This window comes from Oncorhynchus mykiss, chromosome 28, assembly GCF_013265735.2.
Source record: "Oncorhynchus mykiss isolate Arlee chromosome 28, USDA_OmykA_1.1, whole genome shotgun sequence".
Taxonomy (NCBI): Eukaryota; Metazoa; Chordata; class Actinopteri; order Salmoniformes; family Salmonidae; genus Oncorhynchus; species Oncorhynchus mykiss.
The window spans coordinates 34,970,979-34,997,022 of NC_048592.1; the positions used below are offsets into that span (position 1 = coordinate 34,970,979).

At 42.5% G+C, this 26,044-nt stretch overlaps 1 protein-coding gene across 1 annotated transcript in view; it reads right to left on the reverse strand.

Moving 5' to 3' along the window:
* Window positions 1–26,044, reverse strand: part of LOC110509081 (probable G-protein coupled receptor 158) — a 130,993-nt gene that overhangs the window by 45,593 nt on the left and 59,356 nt on the right. The window contains exons 4-6 of the mRNA XM_036966584.1: window positions 17,796–18,007; window positions 17,051–17,119; window positions 1,565–1,674 (exon numbers count right to left, since the gene is read on the reverse strand). Coding sequence (XP_036822479.1) covers window positions 1,565–1,674; window positions 17,051–17,119; window positions 17,796–18,007 — 391 coding nt within the window. The remainder of the gene's footprint in view (window positions 1–1,564; window positions 1,675–17,050; window positions 17,120–17,795; window positions 18,008–26,044) is intronic.

Below are 26,044 nucleotides of genomic sequence, written 5' to 3' on the forward strand. Positions count from 1 at the left end.
GACCAATTCTGAGAGGAACTTGTTTATTGGAGGGCACTCTACAGGGCAAACTCATTAAGGAGCATCTTTGGGAAAAATCGTTGGGAGAAAAGACAGAAAGTTCTAGGCAGAACACTGCAGAAGTGTTCTCATTTGGCCAAATCACATTTTATTTGTCACATGCCCCGAATACAACTGGTCTTTACCGTGAAATTCTTGTTTTATACGAGCCCTTCCCATCAATAAAAATTAAACACTAACACAAGAGTAATACAATTAAATACAGAAGAATGGAACTACAGTATAGTTGGAGCTATATACAGGGAGTACCAGATCAATATGGAGCTATATACAGGGAGTACCAGATCAATGTGGAGCTATATACAGGGAGTACCAGATCAATGTGGAGCTATATACAGGGAGTACCAGTACCAGATCAATGTGGAGGTATATACAGGGAGTACCAGTACAAGATCAATGTGGAGCTATATACAGGGAGTACCCGATCAATGTGGAGGTATGCACAGGGAGTACCAGATCAATGTGGAGCTATATACAGGGAGTACCAGTACCAGATCAATGTGGAGGTATATACAGGGAGTACCAGTACAAGATCAATGTGGAGCTATATACAGGGAGTACCCGATCAATGTGGAGGTATGCACAGGGAGTACCAGATCAATGTGGAGCTATATACAGGGAGTACCAGATCAATGTGGAGCTATATACAGGGAGTACCAGCACCAGATCAGTGTGGAGCTATATACAGGAAGTACCAGTACCAGATCAATGTGGAGCTATATACAGGAAGCACCAGTACCAGATCAATGTGGAGCTATATACAGGAAGTACCAGTACCAGATCAATGTGGAGCTATATACAGGAAGTACCAGTACCAGATCAATGTGGAGCTATATACAGGAAGTACCAGTACCAGATCAATGTGGAGCAGTACCAGTCCAAAGTTTGGACACACCTACTCATTCAAGGGTCTTTCTTTATTTGTACTATTTTCTACATTGTCGAATAATAGTGAAGACATCAAAACTATGGAATAACACATATGGAATCATGTAGTAACCAAAAAAGTGTTAAACAAATCAAAATATATTTGATATTTTAGATTCTTCAAAGTAACCACCCTTTGCCTTGATGACAGCTTTGCACACTCTTGGCATTCTCTCAACCAGCTTCATGAGGTAGTCACCTGGAATGCATTAAAATGAACTGGTGTGCCTTGTTAAAAGTTCATTTGTGGAATTTCTTTCCTTCTTAATGTGTTTGAGCCAATCAGTTGTGCACCTCAGATTGTAGCCCAAATGACGTCTTCACTATTATTCTAAAATGTAGAAAATCCAAACTTTTGACTGGTACTGTATATACATGGAGTACCAGTACCAGAACAATGTGGAGCTATATACAGGGATTACCAGTACCATATTATGGGATTGATTTCTGCATTATACAGCTTGGGTATATTCACTAGGAACAAAACAGGCCGAAACAGAGCATTTTGCATACGGCATACACTAATGAATACACCCCGCGTGAAAGACCTGTACTAGAAAGTAGACCTGTAGCAAACCTGTAAAGCTTCAGTATCACTGTTCCGTAGGCCGTGGCAAAGCCCAGGAGACGCACCCATCTCAGGAGGATACAGCGCAACACGCTGGGGCTGAAGTACAGTATCATCACCTAAACAGAAGGGGAGATCCACATTACTCTCATTATACTCTACTTCCCTTTTCTTTTTCTTTTTTTACAGAAGTAGTCCTACTTCTTTAGTAATGTTCCTGTTTAATAGACAGGGTAGAGAAACAGGAGCTGTTTATTAGACAGGGTAGAGAAACAGGAGCTGTTTATTAGACAGGATAGTGAAACAGGAGCTGTTTAATAGACAGGGTAGAGAAACAGGAGCTGTTTATTAGACAGGGTAGAGAAACAAGAGCTGTTTATTAGACAGGATAGTGAAACAGGAGCTGTTTATTAGACAGGGTAGAGAAACAGGAGCTGTTTATTAGACAGGATAGTGAAACAGGAGCTGTTTATTAGACAGGGTAGAGAAACAGGAGCTGTTTATTAGACAGGGTAGAGAAACAGGAGCTGTTTATTAGACAGGATAGTGAAACAGGAGCTGTTTATTAGACAGGGTAGAGAAACAGGAGCTGTTTATTAGACAGGGTAGAGAAACAAGAGCTGTTTATTAGACAGGATAGTGAAACAGGAGCTGTTTATTAGACAGGGTAGAGAAACAGGAGCTGTTTATTAGACAGGGTAGAGAAACAGGAGCTGTTTATTAGACAGGATAGTGAAACAGGAGCTGTTTATTAGACAGGGTAGAGAAACAGGAGCTGTTTATTAGACAGGGTAGAGAAACAAGAGCTGTTTATTAGACAGGATAGTGAAACAGGAGCTGTTTATTAGACAGGGTAGAGAAACAGGAGCTGTTTATTAGACAGGGTAGAGAAACAAGAGCTGTTTATTAGACAGGATAGTGAAACAGGAGCTGTTTATTAGACAGGGTAGAGAAACAGGAGCTGTTTATTAGACAGGGTAGAGAAACAGGAGCTGTTTATTAGACAGGGTAGAGAAACAGGAGCTGTTTATTAGACAGGATAGTGAAACAGGAGCTGTTTATTAGACAGGGTAGAGAAACAGGAGCTGTTTATTAGACAGGGTAGAGAAACAGGAGCTGTTTATTAGACAGGATAGTGAAACAGGAGCTGTTTATTAGACAGGGTAGAGAAACAGGAGCTGTTTATTAGACAGGGTAGAGAAACAAGAGCTGTTTATTAGACAGGATAGTGAAACAGGAGCTGTTTATTAGACAGGGTAGAGAAACAGGAGCTGTTTATTAGACAGGGTAGAGAAACAGGAGCTGTTTATTAGACAGGATAGTGAAACAGGAGCTGTTTATTAGACAGGGTAGAGAAACAGGAGCTGTTTATTAGACAGGGTAGAGAAACAAGAGCTGTTTATTAGACAGGATAGTGAAACAGGAGCTGTTTATTAGACAGGGTAGAGAAACAGGAGCTGTTTATTAGACAGGGTAGAGAAACAAGAGCTGTTTATTAGACAGGATAGTGAAACAGGAGCTGTTTATTAGACAGGGTAGAGAAACAGGAGCTGTTTATTAGACAGGGTAGAGAAACAGGAGCTGTTTATTAGACAGGGTAGAGAAACAGGAGCTGTTTATTAGACAGGGTAGTGAAACAGGAGCTGTTTATTAGACAGGGTAGAGAAACAGGAGCTGTTTATTAGACAGGGTAGAGAAACAGGAGCTGTTTATTAGACAGGGTAGAGAAACAGGAGCTGTTTATTAGACAGGGTAGAGAAACAGGAGAGAGTTTAGTCCCGTGTAGCTCAGTTGGTAGAGCATGGCAGTTGCAGGGAAGGGTTGTGGGTTTGATTCCCACGGGGGAACAGTAGAAAAGTATGTTTTAAAATGTATTCACTCACTACTGGATAAAAGAGTGCTAAATGTCTAAAATGTAAACGCTAGAGCAGTGGGTTAGATCCAAACCCATGTTCACAGCGGTGCAGAGTAAATGTGATCCAGAGGCTGGACCACCCTAGGCTGGACCACCCTAGGCCACTACATTATAACCGTAGGTTTATGTGACAGAGAAAACGCACATTAATCACGTTTTTTGTGAAGGTGCCAGATTTTGTGCCAGACAGCTAATTTTCAACTGTCGTCTCTCCCTAGGCAGATAGAACTAAACATCACTGAGGCATCGGGCGCCCTCATTTCTCTTTCTGCCTTGCTGACAAAACTTTAGCTTTTGTTAATAGTTGGATGGAGGCACCAGGTCATGCATGGTGAACTGAACCAAGGGGAAAGTGTATTTGCTTTCAGCTTCTGTATGTTTACAGACTTATTTCATTATATATTCCAGCAGCTGCAGAATCACAAATATCACATCTCACATGATTAAAAAAGATTTGTGTTATAAACCCCATACTGGATATGCAATGTATTGTGACAATTTGAACTGTTTGGGTTTAACCCTCAAGACGGAGAACTGGTATGTCAACCATGCAACTAGTATGTCAACCATGTAACTAGTATGTCAACCATGCAACTAGTATGTCAACCATGTAACTAGTATGTCAACCATGCAACTAGTATGTCAACCATGTAACTAGTATGTCAACCATGTAACTAGTATGTCAACCATGCAACGAGTATGTCAACCATGTAACTAGTATGTCAACCATGTAACTGGTATGTCAACCATGCAACTAGTATGTCAACCATGTAACTAGTATGTCAACCATGCAACTAGTATGTCAACCATGTAACTAGTATGTCAACCATGCAACTAGTATGTCAACCATGCAACTAGTATGTCAACCATGCAACTAGTATGTCAACCATGCAACTAGTATGTCAACCATGTAACTAGTATGTCAACCATGTAACTAGTATGTCAACCATGCAACTAGTATGTCAACCATGCAACTAGTATGTCAACCATGCAACTGGTATGTCAACCATGTAACTAGTATGTCAACCATGTAACTAGTATGTCAACCATGCAACTAGTATGTCAACCATGCAACTAGTATGTCAACCATGCAACTAGTATGTCAACCATGTAACTAGTATGTCAACCATGCAACTAGTATGTCAACCATGCAACTAGTATGTCAACCATGTAACTAGTATGTCAACCATGTAACTAGTATGTCAACCATGTAACTAGTATGTCAACCATGTAACTAGTATGTCAACCATGCAACTAGTATGTCAACCATGTAACTAGTATGTCAACCATGTAACTAGTATGTCAACCATGCAACTAGTATGTCAACCATGCAACTGGTATGTCAACCATGTAACTAGTATGTCAACCATGTAACTAGTATGTCAACCATGCAACTAGTATGTCAACCATGCAACTAGTATGTCAACCATGTAACTAGTATGTCAACCATGCAACTAGTATGTCAACCATGCAACTAGTATGTCAACCATGTAACTAGTATGTCAACCATGTAACTAGTATGTCAACCATGTAACTAGTATGTCAACCATGCAACTAGTATGTCAACCATGCAACTAGTATGTCAACCATGCAACTAGTATGTCAACCATGCAACTAGTATGTCAACCATGCAACTAGTATGTCAACCATGCAACTAGTATGTCAACCATGCAACTAGTATGTCAACCATGTAACTAGTATGTCAACCATGTAACTAGTATGTCAACCATGTAACTAGTATGTCAACCATGCAACTAGTATGTCAACCATGCAACTAGTATGTCAACCATGTAACTAGTATGTCAACCATGCAACTAGTATGTCAACCATGCAACTAGTATGTCAACCATGTAACTAGTATGTCAACCATGCAACTAGTATGTCAACCATGCAACTAGTATGTCAACCATGCAACTAGTATGTCAACCATGCAACTAGTATGTCAACCATGTAACTAGTATGTCAACCATGCAACTAGTATGTCAACCATGCAACTAGTATGTCAACCATGCAACTAGTATGTCAACCATGCAACTAGTATGTCAACCATGTAACTAGTATGTCAACCATGTAACTAGTATGTCAACCATGCAACTAGTATGTCAACCATGCAACTAGTATGTCAACCATGCAACTGGTATGTCAACCATGTAACTAGTATGTCAACCATGCAACTGGTATGTCAACCATGTAACTAGTATGTCAACCATGTAACTAGTATGTCAACCATGCAACTAGTATGTCAACCATGCAACTAGTATGTCAACCATGTAACTAGTATGTCAACCATGTAACTAGTATGTCAACCATGCAACTAGTATGTCAACCATGTAACTAGTATGTCAACCATGTAACTAGTATGTCAACCATGTAACTAGTATGTCAACCATGTAACTAGTATGTCAACCATGTAACTAGTATGTCAACCATGTAACTAGTATGTCAACCATGCAACTAGTATGTCAACCATGTAACTAGTATGTCAACCATGTAACTGGTATGTCAACCATGTAACTGGTATGTCAACCATGCAACTAGTATGTCAACCATGCAACTGGTATGTCAACCATGCAACTAGTATGTCAACCATGCAACTAGTATGTCAAACATGTAACTAGTATGTCAACCATGCAACTAGTATGTCAACCATGCAACTAGTATGTCAACCATGTAACTAGTATGTCAACCATGCAACTAGTATGTCAACCATGTAACTAGTATGTCAACCATGTAACTAGTATGTCAACCATGTAACTAGTATGTCAACCATGCAACTAGTATGTCAACCATGTAACTAGTATGTCAACCATGTAACTAGTATGTCAACCATGTAACTAGTATGTCAACCATGCAACTAGTATGTCAACCATGCAACTAGTATGTCAACCATGTAACTAGTATGTCAACCATGTAACTAGTATGTCAACCATGCAACTAGTATGTCAACCATGCAACGAGTATGTCAACCATGCAACTAGTATGTCAACCATGCAACTACTATGTCAACCATGTAACTAGTATGTCAACCATGCAACTAGTATGTTGACCATGTAACTAGTATGTCAACCATGTAACTAGTATGTCAACCATGTAACTAGTATGTCAAACATGCAACTAGTATGTAAACCATGCAACTAGTATGTCAACCATGCACCTAGTATGTCAACCATTCAACTAGTCAACCATGCCAGGGCTAGTCTACATATTTGAGAATCCTCAAGTTGAGCTGTTGTCCCAGCTCCACAGACTAAACTGCTTTGCTTTCAGCATAATAACAAAAAAAAAATAAAAAAAACAGGATTTGGACTATTCTACGATACTCACAACCTATCCCTGAAATAAAATGTGATGGCCTTTCCAAAACTTGGGGGGGCCCAAATAAAACCACCCGAGGGCCAAATTCGTCCCGCTGATCGCCAGTTGGGGAACCCTGCTCTATGGTATACCTTTGCAATTTATCCACTTCCAAGTCCCATGGTGCACTGTGGCAGTTTGAGAGATGGCAAGTATCCTCTATAATTAAGCAGAGCGACAGACACCTATCCCATGCGGCGAGACGACAGAACATCTGTCGCTGATCGTCAACGAGCCCGCTTAAACTCGCAAACAGGGGAAATGTCACTCCCCGGATGGGATGAAACAATGGCTCAGTGCCAAGCAATGCTTGAAGCACATATCACACTTCCATGATATGAGAGGAGGACTCATTAAGCTGCAGAATTCACTGGGAGAAAATATTGGTGATACTTTCGCTGAAGGGTACCTGCGTAAGGACTTTATAACACATTAATAAGCCATACCTAGGCCATTCATAAGCAGTACATTGGCCATTCATAAGCAATACATAAGCCATTTATAAGCCAACCATAGTAAATTCATAAGCCATTTCTAGGCCATTCATAAGCCATACCTAGGCCATTCATAAGCCATACCTTGTCCATTCATAAGCCATACCTAGGCCATTCATAAGCCATACCTAGGCCATTCATAAGCCATACCTAGCCCATTCATAAGCCATACATAGGCCATTCATAAGCCATACCTAGGCCATTCATAAGCCATACCTAGGCCATTCATAAGCCATACCTAGCCCATTCATAAGCCATACATAGGCCATTCATACGCCATACCTAGGCCATTCATAAGCCATACATAGGCCATTCATAAGCCATACATAGGCCATTCATAAGCAGCACAGGCTTTTCACAGATGCAACAACAGAAGTTGCCTGCATTCTTAATCCTCTACCCAAAGTGTGTTATATCAAACACGGTTAATAGGAAATGTGTGCAAAGCTTTGAGTCAGTCGTCTCTCATCTCGCAGAGACAGATCACACGTCTCTCATCTCGCAGAGTCAGGTGTGATAGCCGAATAGGTACACCCACAGTCTAAGGATTTAAATACGCAGTGTATGAAAGATCCACAGTTACTACTAGTATGACCTAACTGCAGCCACATGTCATGGCTCATGGCCAGAAGCAAAGAAAGCAGCCCAAGACTGGCAGCTTTGGATACATTTAGTTAGTTGATTTTCCTCCAGGAACCAAGAAGTAAGTAAGTATGGTAAGTATACCCTAATTGTCCAAGATGTATTTGCATGTAATACTATGCATATATTTTCAGAATGGACTGTCAGTTTTCCTCCCATGAAAAACAAGGTTCCCGCATCATGACTGTAGATGTGCCAGGAAAAAGGTATGAGTCTAACTCCTGTGTATCATACTGCCATTTTGGTGTCCTTCAAAGCAACATACATGTATTTTTCATAATGTAGTATCTGGGGAATAGAGAGGTGAAGGTTTTGATTTTGACTGAGGAGTGAAAAATTTGGGAAGTGTCCTAAGTGTACCATGCACACACGCACACGCACACGCACTCGCACTCGCACTCGCACACACACACACACACACACACACACACACACACACACACACACACACACACACACACACACACACACACACACGACATCACAACCTCTTCTCCATAGACTGGCCCTCTCACTGTATTGATGACCTCTGGCTAGTCTTAGTTGTATGTATTGTAAACAAGCCCTGTCCACACAGAACAGCACGTCCCACAGTCCTCCATGACAGGCTAAAATACACCATGTCCCAAACAAGAGGTAAAACTAGGACACACACACACACACACACACACAAAATATCCAGTGGAGACTAACTGGCATGGGATCCTGAAACGAGCGAACGGAATGGGGGATCCTGAAAGGAGCGAACGGAAGGGGGGCTACATGTTTGTTTCCAGCATCACCCAGCTAAGGTGGATCCCTCTTCTTTCCCCTTCCATATACCCCCAACTCCGCCCAATAAATTAATCAGCAGATTTATTTTTAAAACAAGTTGCGCTAGAACTTGATGGACTCTTTAAAAATGCATTGAGCGCCACAGTGGAGCAGCTGCACCAAGCTGAGGTGGGAGTAACAGCAGCAGCAAGAGGAGGGTACATCACTGTGGAAAAGAGAGAGAGAGAGCGAGAGAGAGAGAGAGAGAGAGAGAGAGAGAGAGAGAGAGAGAGGAAGAGAGAGAGAGAGAGAGAGAGGAAGAGAGGAAGAGAGATAGAGAGTGGGAGAGCGAGAGAAAGAGAGATGGGGGAGTGAGAGAAAAAGAGAGAAAGAGGGAGGGAGAGTGAGAGAGAGAAAGAAAGAGAGAGAGAGGGGGAGTGAGATAAAACAGAAATAGTGAGAAAGAGAAAGAGAGGGAGGGAGAAGAAGAGAAAGAGAAATGAGTAGATGGAGGGAGGGAGGGGGTGGAGAGAGAGAAAGAGAGAGAGAAAGAGAGAGAGAGAGAGAGAGAGTGAGAGAGAAAGAAAGAGAGAGAAAGAAAGAAAGATAGATAGAAAGATAGAAAGAAAGAAAGTGAGAGAGAGATATCATCCTCAGCTCTGGCATCTTCCCCAATATTTGTAACCAAGGACTGATCACCACAATCCACAAAAGTGGAGACAAATTTGAACCCAATAACTACCGTTGGATATGTGTCAACAGCAACCTTGGGAAAATCCTCTGCATTATCATTAACAGAAGACTCGTCCATTTGCTCAGTGAAAACAATGTACTGAGCAAATGTCAATGTGGCTTTTTACCAAATTACCGTATGACAGACCGTGTATTCACCCTGCACACGCTAATTGACAAACAAACAAACAAACCAAAACAAAGGCTAAGTTTACACATGCTTTGTTGTTTTCAAAAAAGGGTCTGCTATACAAATTGATGGAAAGCGGTGTTGGGGGAAAAACATACCAAATTATGAAATCCATGTACACAAACAACAAGTGTGCAGTTAAAATTGGCCAAAAACACAGATTTCTTTCCACAGGGCGAGAAAGGGATACAGCTTGAGCCCCAAACTCTTCAACATACATCTACAGTGCTTTGGGAAAGTATTCAAACCCTTTGACTATTTACACATTTTGTTACGCTACAGCCTTATTCTAAAAATTATTAAATTGTTTTCTCCCCCCCTCATCAATCTGCTCACAATAACCCATAATGACGAAGCAAAAACAGGTTTTTAGAAATGTTTGCTAATTAATCAAATTAACAAAATGTAATTTACATAAGTATTCAGACCCTTTACTCAGTATTTTCTTGAAGTACCTTTGGCAGTGATTACAGCCTCGAGTCTTCCTGGGTGTGACACTACGAGCATGGCACACCTGTATCTGTGGAGTTTCTCCCATTCTTGTCTGCAGATCCTCTCAAGCTGTCAGGTTGGATGTGGAGCGTTGCTGCACAGCTATTTTCAGGTCTCTCCTGAGATGTTCGATCGGGTTCCAGTCCGGGCTCTGGCTGGGCCACTCAAGGACATTTAGAGACTTGTCCCGAAACCACTCCTGCGTTGTCTTGGCTGTGTGCTTAGGTCGTTGTCCTGTTGGGAGGTGAGCCTTCGCCCCCAGTCTGAGGTCCTGTGCGCTCTGGAGCAGGTTTTCATCAAGGATCTCTCTGTACTTTGCTCCGTTCATCTTTGCCTCGAACCTGCCGCTGAAAAACACCCCCACAGCATGATGCTGCCACCACCATGCTTCACTGTAGGGATGGTACCAGGTTTCCTCCAGATGTGACGCTTGGCATTCAGGCCAAAGAGTTCAATCTTGGTTTCATCAGATCAGAGAATCTTGTTTCTCATGGTCTGAGAGTCTAAAGTGCCTTTTGGCAAACTCCAAGCAGGCTGTCATGTGCTTTTTACTGAGGAGTGGCTTCCGTCTGGCCACTCTACCATAAAATATAGAAAAAGTCAAGGGGTCTGCATACTTTCCAAAGGCACTGTATATAAACAAATTGTCAGGCACTAGAACAGTCTGCGGCAACCGGCCTCACCCTACTAGAATCTGAAGTAAAATGTCTACTGTTTGGTTATGATCTGGTGCTTCTGTCCCCAACCAAGTAGGGCCTACAGCAGTACCTAGATATTCTGCACAGATTCTGCCAGACCTGGGCCCTGACAGTAAGTCTCAGTAAGACAAAAACAATGGTGTTCCAAAAAAGGTCCAGTTGCCAGGACCACAAAATAAAAAAAAAGTTTCATCTAGACACCGTTCCCCAAGAGCACACAAAAAAACTATACATACCTCGGACTAAACATCAGCGCCACAGGTAACTTGTAGACAGCTGTGAACAATCTGAGGGACAAGGCGAGAAGGGCCTTCTATGCCAACAAAAGGCATACCAATTAGGATCTGGCTAAAATTACTTGAATCAGTTATAGAACCCATTGCCCTTTACGGTTGTGAGGTCTTGGGTCACCTCACCAACCAAGAATTCACAAAATGGGACTAACACCAAATTGAGACTCTGCATGCAAAAATATTCTCTGTGTACAACGTAAAACACCAATAATGCATGCAGAGCAGAATTAGGCCGATACCTGCTCATTTTCAAATTCTACAACCACCTAAAAGGAAGCGATTCCCAAACATTCCATAACAAAGCCATCACCTACAGAGAAATGAACCCAGAAAAGAGTCCCCTAAGCAAGCTGGTCTGGGGGCTCTGTTCACAAACACAAACAGACCCCACAGAGCCCCAGAACAGCAATACAATTAGAACTGGAGCTGGCCACCCCTGGTCTAAAACAGTAGGCCACCCCTGGTCTAAAAGAATAGGCCACCCCTGGTCTAAAAGAGTAGGCCAACCCTGGTCTTAATGAGCTGGCCACCCCTGGTCTAAAAGAGTAGGCCACCCTTGGTCTAAAAGAATAGGCCATCCCTGGTCTAAAAGAATAGGCACCCCTGGTCTAAATTAGTAGTCCACCCCTGGTCTAAAAGAGTGGGCACCCCTGGACTAAAAGAGTTGGCTACCCCTGGTCTAAAAGAATAGGCCACCCCTAGTCTAAAAGAGTAGGCCACCCTTGGTCTAAAAGAATAGGCCACCCCTGGTCTAAAAGAGTAGGCCACCCTTGGTCTAAATTAGTAGTCCACCCCTGGTCTAAAAGAGTGGGCACCCCTGGACTAAAAGAGTTGGCTACCCCTGGTCTAAAAGAATAGGCCACCCCTAGTCTAAAAGAGTAGGCCACCCCTGGTCTTAATGAGCTGGCCACCCCTGGGCTAAAAGAGTAGGCCACCCTTGGTCTAAAAGAATAGGCCACCCCTGGTCTAAAATAATAAGCCACCCCTGGACTAAAAGAGTAGGCCACCCCTGGTCAAAAAGAGTAGGCCACCCCAGGTCAAAAAGAGCTGGCCACTCCTGGTCTAAAAGAGTGTTGGACCCCTGGTCTAAAAGAGTAGGCCACCCCAATTTGAAAAAGAGCTGGTCACCCCAGGTCAAAAAGAGCTGGCCACCCCTTGTATAAAATAATAGGCCACCCCTGGTCTTAATGAGCTGGCCACCCCTGGTCTAAAAGAGTAGGCCACCCCTGGTCTAAAATAATAGGCCACCCTGGGTCTAAAAGAGCTGGCCACCCCTGGTCTAAAAGAGTAGGCCACCCCTGGTCTAAAAGAGTAGGCCGCCCTGGGTCTAAAAGAGCTGGCCACCCCTGGTCTAAAAGAGTAGGCCACCCCTGGTCTAAAAGAGCTGGCCACCCCTGGTCTAAAAGAATAGGACACCCCTGGTCTAAAAGAGTGTTGGATCCCTGGTCTAAAAGAATAGGCCACCCCTGGTCTAAAAGAGTTGGCCATCCCTGGTCTAAAAGAGTAGGCACCCCTGGTATAAAAGAGTCGTCCACCCCTGGTCTAATAGAGCTGTTCACCCCTGGTCTAAAATAGTAGGCCACCCCAAGTCGAAAAGAGCTGGCCACCCCTGGTCTAAAAGAGTGTTGGACCCCTGGTCTAAAACAGTAGGACACCCCTGGTCTAAAAGAGTGTTGGACCCCTGGTCTAAAACAGTAGGACACCCCTGGTCTAAAAGAGTAGGCCACCCCAATTTGAAAAAGAGCTGGTCACCCCAGGTCGAAAAGAGCTGGCCACCCCTGGTCTAAAAGAGTGTTGGATCCCTGGTATAAAAGAGTAGGCAACCCCTGGTCTAAAAGAGTAGTCCACTCCTGGTCTAAAATAATAGGCCACCCCTGGTCTAAAAGAGCTGGCCACCCCTGGTCTAAAAGAGTAGGCCACCCCTGGTCTTAATGAGCTGGCCACCCCTGGTCTAAAAGAGTAGGCCACCCCTGGTCTTAATGAGCTGGCCACCCCTGGTCTAAAAGAGTAGGCCACCCCTAGTCTAAAAGAGTAGGCCACCCCTGGTCTAAAAGAGTAGGCCACCCCTGGTCTAAAAGAGTAGGCCACCCCTGGTATAAAAGAATAGGCCACCCCTGGCCTTAATGAGCTGGCCACCCCTGGTCTAAAAGAGTAGGCCACCCCTGGTCTAAAATAATAGGCCACCCCTGGTCTAAAAGAGCTGGCCACCCTTGGTCTAAAAGAGTAGGCCACCCCTGGTCTAAAAGAGTAGGCCACCCCTGGTCTAAAAGAGTAGGCCACCCCTGGTATAAAGGGTAGGCCACCCCTGGTCTAAAAGAGTAGGCCACCCCTGGTCTAAAAGAGTAGGCCACTCCTGGTCTAAAAGAATAGGACACCCCTGGTCTAAAAGAGCTGGCCACCCCTGATCTAAAATAATAGGCCACCCCTGGTCTAAAAGAGTGTTGGATCCCTGGTCTAAAAGAATAGGCCACCCCTGGTCTAAAATAATAGGCCACCCCTGGTCTAAAAGAGTTGGCCATCCCTGGTCTAAAAGAGTAGGTATAAAAGAGTAGTCCACCCCTGGTCTAAAAGAGTAGGCCACCCCTGGTCTAAAAGAGTAGGCCGCCCTGGGTCTAAAAGAGCTGGCCACCCCTGGTCTAAAAGAATAGGACACCTCTGGTCTAAAAGAATAGGCCACCCCTGGTCTAAAAGAGTGTTGGATCCCTGGTTTAAAAGAGTAGGCCACCAATGGTCTAAAAGAGTAGGCCACTCCTGGTCTAAAAGAATAGGACACCCCTGGTCTAAAAGAGCTGGCCACCCCTGATCTAAAATAATAGGCAACCCCTAGTCTAAAAGAGTGTTGGATCCCTGGTCTAAAAGAATAGGCCACCCCTGGTCTAAAAGAATAGGCCACCCCTGGTCTAAAAGAGTTGGCCATCCCTGGTCTAAAAGAGTAGGTATAAAAGAGTAGTCCACCCCTGGTCTAATAGAGCTGGTCACCCCTGGTCTAAAATAGTAGGCCACCCCAAGTCGAAAAGAGCTGGCTACCCCTGGTCTAAAAGAGTGTTGGACCCCTGGTCTAAAACAGTAGGACACCCCTGGTTTAAAAGAGTAGGACACCCCTGGTTTAAAAGAGTGTTGGAACCCTGGTCTAAAAGAACTGGCCATGTAACGTTGTTAACATGTAATACTGTTAATATATAACGTTATTGCCATGTAATGGCGTTACTATGTAATGTTGTTACCATGTAATGTTGTTACCATGTAGCGTTGTTGCCATCATGTAATGGTGTTACCATGTAACGTTGTTACCATGTAATGTTGTTACTGTGTAACGTTATTACCATGTATTGGTGTTACTATGTAACGTTATTACCATGTAATGATGTTAATATGTAATGTTGTTACCATGTAACGTTGTTACTATGTAACGGTATTACCATGTAACGTTGTTGCGATCATATAATGTTGTTACTATGTACATTGTTACTATGCCATGGTGTTACTATGTAACGTTGTTACGATGTCATGTTGTTACTATGTCACGTTTTTACTATGTTATTTTGTTAATATGTAATGTTGTTACTATGTCATGTTGTTACTATGTCATGTTGTTACTATGTAATGTTGTTATTATGTAATGTTGTTACCATGAAAACTTTGTTACTATGTGATGTTGTTACTATGTAATGTTGTTACCATGTCATGTTGTTACTATGTAATGTTGTTACTATGTAATGTTGGGCCTACGTTACATTGTTACTATGTCATATTGTTACCATGTCATGGTGTTACTATGTCATGTTGTTACTATGTCATGTTGTTACTATGTAATGTTGTTACTATGTCATGTTGTTACTATGTCATGTTGTTACTATGTCATGTTGTTACTATGTCATGTTGTTATTATGTCATGTTGTTACTATGTAATGTTGTTACTATGTAATGTTGTTACCATGAAAACTTTGTTACTATGTGATGTTGTTACTATGTCATATTGTTACCATGTCATGGTGTTACTATGTAATGTTGTTACTATGTCATGTTGTTACTATGTAATGTTGTTACTATGTAATGTTGTTACTTAGTCATGTTGTTACTATGTCATGTTACTATGTCATGTTGTTACTATGTCATGTTGTTACTATGTCATGTTGTTACTATGTCATGGTGTTACTATGTCATGTTGTTACTATGTCATGTTGTTACTATGTCATGTTGTTACTATGTCATGGTGTTACTATGTCATGTTGTTACTATGTCATGTTGTTACTATGTCATGTTGTTACTATGTAATGGTGTCATGGTGTTACTATGTAATGTTGTTACTATTTAACGTTGTTGCCATGTACTGTTGTTACTATGTAACGTTGTGCCTACGTTACGTTGTTACTATGTGCACTGTAAAACCGGATAAATTCTGGATACTCAAACATTATGAGGATTACCTAAAAAAAATGAAGAAACTGAAATCACTGACGTGAGCTGTACTACCTTCATATGAGTAATACAAATACAAACGTTTTTTTTTAGTAAGGTAAACTTTAATTTAACGCCCCTACTAAGCCACTTCTCAAATAATTTACCAGTGTGCCTTGCCTTTTCGATTGAATTGTTTCCACACATGCATGACCGTATTTGTAAGTGACAGAGACACGGTTGTTGAATGGATTCATTTTCAGTCCTGTGGCCTTCACCAAGTGAGTTCCTAGGGCGAATATGATCATTCTAATTTAACCATGACATAAGGCTTTATACAGTGGCCTGAAACCCATAGTTTACATGCCACATCAGGCCTGCAAGTAGGGTTGCAAAATTCCACAAACTTTCTCAAAAATTTTTTCCAGTAATCTTCCAATCAGGATTTCTGGAAAACCTGAAAAATGTACAAGAATTTTGCAACCCTAACTATAAATCACATTGTGCTGGCTTGCAAAGTGATGTGTAACTCCTATTGGAATCTAGCCAGAGTTAGGAAAGCCAGAGTCCAGCATTTTAAATGTGTATACACCCACAACCTGTATTCGTAACGACTGCCAAGGTTACGAATGGTGGAAGGAAACTGCCTAAGCTGTTGAAACTGGAACAACCATTTCAGTAACGGGTGCAAAAATTCAATGATTGGATTAGTATATAATTAGTATATAATATATATGTATATATATATATGTATATTTGTGTAGCATTACATTTAATCATTCAATGTACATGCAAAAACAACAGATATTAAAAACTACTCCAAAAAAATCTACCTGCAGTAGAGCATGCTGGGAAAAAAGTTAATTTGTTACCATGTCTTTAAAACATTTAGTTGGTGTGAGTTCTCATGTAGTTTGAGATAGTACAACATAAAGATTTTAAGTAATTATGACTGTTCATTGACTTTGAGTAAAAATGTTACAGTGACATTTTTCCAACTCTAGACTCAGAGGAAAAGCCCAATCTACAGTGACATTGTTCCAACTCTAGAGTTTAGATCACCCAACCTCGCCCTTGGCAACAAGGACTTCTATATAGTCCCTCCTGAGTGGTTGATTTCTATGGCCTTGTTTCCCCTCTTTCTTTCTGTGTGTATTGATGTTGGGGGCCATTGGAGGTACTTGACGTGAGTGAATTTGAAATCCCTGTAGCTCCATAAGAATGCCATGTAATGTTGGCTATAAGCTACCCCCAATCCCCGTCTGTTCCAACTCTGTGGCGCTCCAGGTTGGACTGTACCACACACTTGGAAGCATTACTCACACATACCAGCTGTGTTGTCGTTCAGAATTTCTGTGTCTTGTTTTTGGGTCCGTTTTTAATAAATAGCTGTGATATATCATTTTGGAAGGTTTGACACAAGCAATTGAGGGACAGATGGACGACGGACAGAGAGGCATACAGGCAGACAGACAGACAAACACAAATGCATGCACAGACACAGAAACACAAACACACGCGTTTGGAGACTTACGGGAAAGTAGAGAAGCAAGGCTCCAAACAAGATGGCCTCCAGGAGGACGAGACCAGACGCTCGGATCCTCTACAAGAAAGAGAGAGAGAGAGAGAGAGAGAGAGAGAGCGAGAGAAAAAGAGATAGAGAGAGAGAGAGAAAGAGAGAGAGAAAAAGAGATAGAGAGAGAGAGAGAAAGAGAGAGAGAAAAAGAGATACAGAGAGAGAGAGAGAGAGAGAGAGAGAGAGAGAGAGAGAGAGAGAGCGAGAGATAACATAACATCAATCAAACACAGAGTTATTAGGATGACATCTACACAATCATATTATCTACTGAGTGCAATTGTCAGCAATTCAAATAATTTGACTCAATGTCACAACAAGATGACTATGAATTACCAAGATGATCTCTTAGTTGAGCTGCTCTGTTACCAATGACCAATGAAAAAGAGAGGATGGTGGGACATTTCTGGGACAAATTTAATTACTCATTATAGCCTAGAAGGTTAGGTCTTTTATGTCAATACGTAAATTCACTCTCCTCGGGGGACATCTCCTCTGAACTGTATTTCTGTAAGATTCTTATTGGAAACAACACGACTAGTCAGTTTCACACCACAAGTACATACAGATAGCTCATATTTCGGAACACAATTTACAGGTATGTTTAGCTTTAAAGAGACATTACACTCTAAAATCTGGATGAAGTTCCTGTATATTGACCTGCTTGACCCCTAACCCCTGACTCCCCCCAATGAGTCCTTACCTTGTTCCTGCGGAAGTGGTAGACCAGCACCATGGCCACTAAGTCCAGCAGCATACAGAGGCCCTGGAAGGAGGCTACGGAAAGCCGAAGGGCTCCGTCCTCCTGAGCCAAGCAGGGCGTGTCATCCCGGCAGTAGGGGCAGCCCTCATGGCATGGCAGACACCTACTGGACCCCTCCGAGGGGTCCTCACCGTGAGCGTGACCACCGCTCTCTTTCCCGGGAAAGGACAGACGGAAGGAACACAGAAAAGATAGAGGATGACGTGTTGTGACATCAATGGGGAGGCAATTACAATGTACCAAAAAAATACTATTTGTCTTAATGTCATTGTTTCTGTGGTTAATTTGTACTGAGCCCAGTAAGAGTAACTGTTGCTGAAGTAAATGCTAATAAGGACCGAAATAAACAAACTGTCAACGTAAACAGCTGGTAACTACTAGCCTTACATTTGATCTACAGTGAAACATTCCAGCCAAGACATTTAGAACAGCATTTTGGAAATTGGCCATGTGGCGGCAGATGGATTGGCAATTAGCAGGGTGTCAGGGTGCAACCGTTTCACAACACATTGTCATAAAACTTCAAATAACTCCAATGTGCGGGTAGCAAAAGCTCCAGTACAAGGTAGGTTCACTAGCTCTGTAGCTACTAGATGTGTTGAGTTATTGTGGTCCACTACAGGGCTGTAGCTAGATGTGTTGAGTTATTGTGAGGTATGTAATACTTAGTATCACAGTCACACAGATGTTATTCATCCCCTCAGTAAAAAGTGTCTAACAAGTCTGTAATTACTCCACCGGTTCCAATATGCACATACTCTATACGTCTCAAATGTACATACAGCATAGTATGTACTTCAAAGTACTTCATAGTGCACTACTGTTGACCAGAGCCCTAAAGCAGAGCCTCATGAAACGGTAGAGCTCTAGCAGACAGCCTCATGAAGTGGTAGAGCTCTAGCAGACAGCCTCATGAAGTGGTAGAGCTCTAGCAAACAGCCTCATGAAGTGGTAGAGGTCTAGCAGACAGCCTCATGAAGTGGTAGAGCTCTAGCAGACAGCCTCATGAGGTGGTAGAGCTCTAGCAGACAGCCTCATGAAGTGGTAGAGCTCTAGCAGACAGCCTCATGAGGTGGTAGAGCTCTAGCAGACAGCCTCATGAAGTGGTAGAGCTCTAGCAGACAGCCTCATGAGGTGGTAGAGCTCTAGCAGACAGCCTCATGAAGTGGTAGAGCTCTAGCAGACAGCCTCATGAAGTGGTAGAGCTCTAGCAGACAGCCTCATGAAGTGGTAGAGCTCTAGCAGACAGCCTCATGAGGTGGTAGAGCTCTAGCAGACAGCCTCATGAAGTGGTAGAGCTCTAGCAGACAGCCTCATGAGGTGGTAGAGCTCTAGCAGACAACCTCAGGAAGTCGTCGAGCTCTAGCAGACAGCCTCATGAAGTCGTCGAGCTCTAGCAGAAAAACTCATGAAGTGGTAGAGCTCTAGCAGAAAGCCTCAGGAAGTCGTCGAGCTCTAGCAGAAAAACTCATGAAGTGGTAGAGCTCTAGCAGACAGCCTCAGGAAGTGGTCGAGCTCTAGCAGACAGCCTCAGGAAGTGGTCGAGCTCTGGCAGAACCTCATGAAACGGTAGAGCTCTAGCAGACAGTGGGTGACGTGTCTTCTCAGTGGGTTATGTGTCTTCTCAGTGGGTTATATGTCTTCTCAGTGCAGTGGGTATTTTGACTTCTCATTGGGTTATGTGTCTTCTCGCAATTTGTTGTTCTGAGTCATGTTGGAAGAACCACCAGGGTCGTGTTGAGTGGGGCACTCTGAAGCAAAACCTGTTAACAAAACACTTTACTTAAAACCTGTCCTTAAGGTACTATTATCTTGTTATAATCATGTAAGATTTAAGCCTTTATAATGTCTTATAAAAGCCTAAACAAGGTGTCGGTTCCAGGTGTGTAGGTAAAATGAGAATACTGGAGACCCGCACACTGTTTAAAAAGAGGAAAAAATCCAAAACTGAGGCTTAAAGGCAACAAAAAAAACATGTTTCATTTAGACATCATAGTGCAGAAAGGTTAGTAATTTAGTAATGACCAATATGAGATGATATCAAGACATATAAGGGGCTCGCACAGGACAAGTCTTACAACGCATTATAACTTAATCATACCTGCATCATAATGTATTATATCTGCATCATAATGTATTATACCTGCATCATAATGTATTATACCTGCATTATAATGTATTATACCTGCATCATAATGCATTAACTCTGCATCATAATGCATTAACTCTGCATCATAATGCATTATACCTGCATCATAATGCATTATACCTGCATCATAATGCATTAACTCTGCATCATAATGTATTATACCTGCATCATAATGCATTATACCTGCATCATAATGCATTATACCTGCATCATAATGCATTAACTCTGCATCATAATGCATTAACTATGCATCATAATGCATTATACCTGCATCATAATGCATTAACTCTGCATCATAATGTATTATACCTGCATCATAATGTATTATACCTGCATCATAATGTATTATACCTGCATCATAATGCATTAACTCTGCATCATAATGTATTATACCTGCATCATAATGTATTATACCTGCATCATAATGCATTATACCTGCATCATAATGCATTAACTCTGCATCATAATGTATTATACCTGCATCATAATGTATTATACCTGCATCATAATGTATTATACCTGCATCATAATGTATTATACCTGCATCATAATGTATTATACCTGCATCATAATGCATTAACTCTGCATCATAATGTATTATACCTGCATCATAATGTATTGTACCTGCATCATAATGTATTATACCTGCATCATAATGCATTAACTCTGCATCATAATGTATTATACCTGCATCATAATGCATTATACCTGCATCATAATGTATTATACCTGCATCATAATGTATTATACCTGCATTATAATGCATTAACTCTGCATCATAATGTATTATACCTGCATCATAATGTATTGTACCTGCATCATAATGCATTTAACCTGCATCATAATAAATGGCGGCGGAAGAAATGGCAGCAGTTTTACGGGCACCCAACCAATTGTGCGATTTTGTGTTTTTTTCCCGTGTTATTTGTAACTTATTTTGTACATAATGTTTTGGCAAAAAAAATTGGACTAGACTAAGATTTTTTCTTCAACAAGCAGGACGCACAGGACATTCTCCGAACACCCGATAAGGCCAACATCCCAGTTATTTGCAAGAGGAAGAGACGCAGGTACAGAGGACACAGAGCGGGGTACCAGGACGTGTGCTCCGGGCATGTGCTGACCAACTGGCAGGTGTCTTCACTGACATTTTCAACATGTCCCTGATTGAGTCTATAATACCAACATGTTTCAAGCAGACCCTCATAGTCCCTGTGCCCAAGAACACAAAGGCAAACTGCCTAAATGACTACAGATCCGTAGCACTCACGTCCGTAGCCATAAAGTGCTTTGAAAGGCTGGCAATGGCTCACATCAACACCATCAACACCATTATGCCAGAAACCCTAGACCCACTTCAATTTGCATACCGCTCAAACACATCCACAGATGATGCAATCTCTATTGCACTCCACACTGCCCTTTCCCACCTGGACAAAATAAATACCTACGTAGTATCCTTAAAGGCTTAGAGTTATAACTCATGAGACTTTAGTACAGTTTAGTATTTAATTGTAACTTAGAATTACATTCTTTGATGCACCTGGCTTAAAACTACCTGAAGCTTTCTTAATTATAGTTTTATAGGATAGCGGAAATAGCTATAGCTACGGATAGCGGAAAGCAAACCTCCGTCTTGGGTCAATACTGCCATCTATTGGTAAACATAAATATACCAGGTTACTACAGTGAGAATGCTATTCATTGACTACAACTCAGCGTTCAACACCATAGTACCCTCAAAGCTCATCATTAAGCTAAGGATCCTGGGACTAAACACCTCCCTCTGCAACTGGATCCTGGACTTCCTGATGGGCTGCCCCCAGGTGGTGAGGGTAGGTAGGAACACTTCTGCCATGCTGATCCTCAACACTGGAGCCCCTCAGGGGTGCGTGCTCAGTCCCCTCCTGTAGTCCCTGTTCACTCACGACTGCATGGCCAGGCACGACTCTAACACCATCATTAAGTCTAGGACAAAAAGGCTTCTCAGCAGTTTTTACGCCCTAGCCATAAGACTCCTGAACAGGTAATCAAATGGCTACCCGGACTATTTGCATTGTGTGACAACCCCCGGTCCAACCCCTCTTTTACACTGCTGCTACTCTCTGTTTATCATATATGCATAGTCACTTCAACAATACATTCATATACATACTACCTCAATTGGCCCGACCAACTAGCGCCCCCGCACATTGGCTAACCGGACTATCTGCATTGTGTCCCTCCACCCACCACCCGCCGACCCCTCTTTTACACTACTGCTACTTTCTGTTTATCATATGCACAGCCACTTTAACCATATCTACATGTACATACTACCTCAATCAGCCCGGTGCCTGTATATAGCCTCACCACTGTCATAGCCTCGCTACTGTTATAGCCTCGCTACTGTATATAGCCTCACTCCTGTATATAGCCTCTCTAATGTATATAGCCTCGCTACTGTCATAGCCTCGCTACTGTATATAGCCTCGCTACTGTTATAGCCTCGCTACTCTATATAGCCTCGTTACTGTATATAGCCTCGCTACTGTCATAGCCTCGCTACTGTATATAGCCTCGCTACTGTTATAGCCTCGTTACTGTATATAGCCTCGCTACTGTCATAGCCTCGCTACTGTATATAGCCTCTCTACTGTATAAAGCCTCTCGACTGTCATAGCCTCGCTACTGTCATAGCCTCGCTAATGTATATAGCCTCTACTGTCATAGCCTCGCTACTGTCATAGCCTCGCTACTGTATATAGCCTCTCTACTGTCATAGCCTCTACTGTCATAGCCTCGCACCTGTCATAGCCTTGCTACTGTCATAGCCTCTCTACTGTATATAGCCTCATTACTGTATATAGCCTCTCTACTGTATATAGCCTTTCTACTGTATATAACCTCTCTACTGTATATAGCCTCTCTACTGTATATAGCCTCTCTACTGTATATAGCCTAGCTGCTGTATATAGCCTCTCTACTGTATATAGCCTCTCTATTGTATATAGCCTCTCTACTGTATATAGCCTCGCTGCTGTATATCGCCTCTCTACTGTATATAGCCTCTATACTGTATATAGCCTTGCTGCTGTATATAGCCTCTCTACTGTATATAGCCTCTATACTGTATATAGCCTCTCTACTGTATATAGCCTCTCTACTGTATATAGCATCTCTACTGTATATAGCCTCTCTGTATATAGCCTCTCTACTGTATATAACCTCTCTACTGTATATAGCCTCTCTACTGTATATAGCCTCTCTACTGTATATAGCCTCTCTACTGTATATAGCCTCTCTACTGTATATAGCCTCGCTGCTGTTATTTTTCACTGTCTTTTTACTGTTGCTTTTATTTCTTTACTTACCTATTGTTCACCTAATACTTTGTATTGCACTGTTAGTTAGAGCCTGTAAGTAAGCATTTCACTGTAAGGTCTACTACACCTGTTGTATTCAGCATTTCACTGTAAGGTCTACTACACCTGTTGTATTCAGCATTTCACTGTAAGGTCTACTACACCTGTTGCATTCAGCATTTCACTGTAAGGTCTACCTACACCTGTTGTATTCAGCATTTCACTGTAAGGTCTACTACACCTGTTGTATTCAGCATTTCACTGTAAGGTCTACTACACCTGTTGTATTCAGCATTTCACTGTAAGGTCTACTACACCTGTTGCATTCAGCATTTCACTGTAAGGTCTACCTACACCTGTTGTATTCAGCATTTCACTGTAAGGTCTACTACACCTGTTGTATTCAGCATTTCACTGTAAGGTCTACTACACCTGTTGTATTCAGCATTTCACTGTAAGGTCTACTACACCTGTTGTATTCAGCATTTCACTGTAAGGTCTACTACACCTGTTGTATTCAGCATTTCACTGTAAGGTCTACTACACCTGTTGTATTCAGCATTTCACTGTAAGGTCTACTACACCTGTTGCATTCAGCATTTCACTGTAAGGTCTACCTACACCTGTTGTATTCAGCATTTCACTGTAAGGTCTACTACACCTGTTGTATTCAGCATTTCACTGTAAGGTCTACTACACCTGTTGTATTCAGCATTTCACTGTAAGGTCTACTACACCTGTTGTATTCAGCATTTCACTGTAAGGTCTACTACACCTGTTGTATTCAGCATTTCACTGTAAGGTCTACTACACCTGTTGTATTCAGCATTTCACTGTAAGGTCTACTACACCTGTTGTATTCAGCATTTCACTGTAAGGTCTACTACACCTGTTGTATTCAGCATTTCACTGTAAGGTCTACTACACCTGTTGTATTCAGCATTTCACTGTAAGGTCTACTACACCTGTTGTATTCAGCATTTCACTGTAAGGTCTACTACACCTGTTGTATTCAGCATTTCACTGTAAGGTCTACTACACCTGTTGTATTCAGCATTTCACTGTAAGGTCTACTACACCTGTTGTATTCAGCATTTCACTGTAAGGTCTACTACACCTGTTGCATTCAGCATTTCACTGTAAGGTCTACCTACACCTGTTGTATTCAGCATTTCACTGTAAGGTCTACTACACCTGTTGTATTCAGCATTTCACTGTAAGGTCTACTACACCTGTTGTATTCAGCATTTCACTGTAAGGTCTACTACACCTGTTGTATTCAGCATTTCACTGTAAGGTCTACCCCTGTTGTATTCGGTGCACGTGACAACTTAACTTTGATTTGATAATACATTATACCTGCATCATAATGCATTATAACTGCATCATAATGCATCATACCTGCAGGCTTAAACAATTTGTTCCCTGTCTTTAACAACACCAAATGACGTGGACTCAGTGCTCTCCACTCCCCTAGGAATAAACCCGACAGGTGAATGACGTGGACTCAGTGCACTCCACTCCACTAGGAATAAACCCGACAGGTGAATGACGTGGACTCAGTGCACTCCACTCAACTAAGAATAAACCCGACAGGTGAATGACGTGGACTCAGTGCACTCCACTCAACTAGGAATAAACCCGACAGGTGAATGACGTGGACTCAGTGCTCTCCACTCAACTAGGAATAAACCCGACAGGTGAATGACGTGGACTCAGTGTACTCCACTAGGAATAAACCTGACAGGTGAATGATGTGGACTCAGTGCTCTCCACTCCACTAGGAATAAACCCGACAGGTGAATGCATAATGTACACAGCACAATGAGCGAACAAACCACAAAACACTCAGTCACGGTAAAACAGTGTTTGGATTTAGTGAAGTAAAGTGCTGCCACAGTATTTGCAAACAAACAAACACACATAAATCCCCCAAGGCTGACTGAGAAGACAATGCAGTCACATGAGTTTGGTGGCACCTTAATTGGGGAGGACGGGCTTGTGGTAATGGCTGGAGTGGAATCAGTGGAATGGTACCAAATACATCATTATACCCTGATGAAGACAGTCTGTCCAAATGTTGGTTATTAAATTATTACATCTGAGCACCTAGAGTGTGCGGCTCTCCTTTTCTTTTTCAAGTGTTCTACTCCGTTAGCCAGCACCGCTCCTAACCAGGTGATCTACTCCACTAGCCAGCACCGCTCCTAACCAGGTGTTCTACTCCACTAGCCAGCACCGCTCCTAACCAGGTGTTCTACTCCACTAGCCAGCACCGCTCCTAACCAGGTGTTCTACTCCGTTAGCCAGCACCGCTCCTAACCAGGTGTTCTACTCCGTTAGCCAGCACCGCTCCTAACCAGGTGTTCTACTCCGTTAGCCAGCACCGCTCCTAACCAGGTGTTCTACTCCACTAGCCAGCACCGCTCCTAACCAGGTGTTCTACTCCGTTAGCCAGCACCGCTCCTAACCAGGTGTTCTACTCCACTAGCCAGCACCGCTCCTAACCAGGTGTTCTACTCCACTAGCCAGCACCGCTCCTAACCAGGTGTTCTACTCCACTAGCCAGCACCGCTCCTAACCAGGTGTTCTACTCCACTAGCCAGCACCGCTCCTAACCAGGTGTTCTACTCCACTAGCCAGCACCGCTCCTAACCAGGTGTTCTACTCCACTAGCCAGCACCGCTCCTAACCAG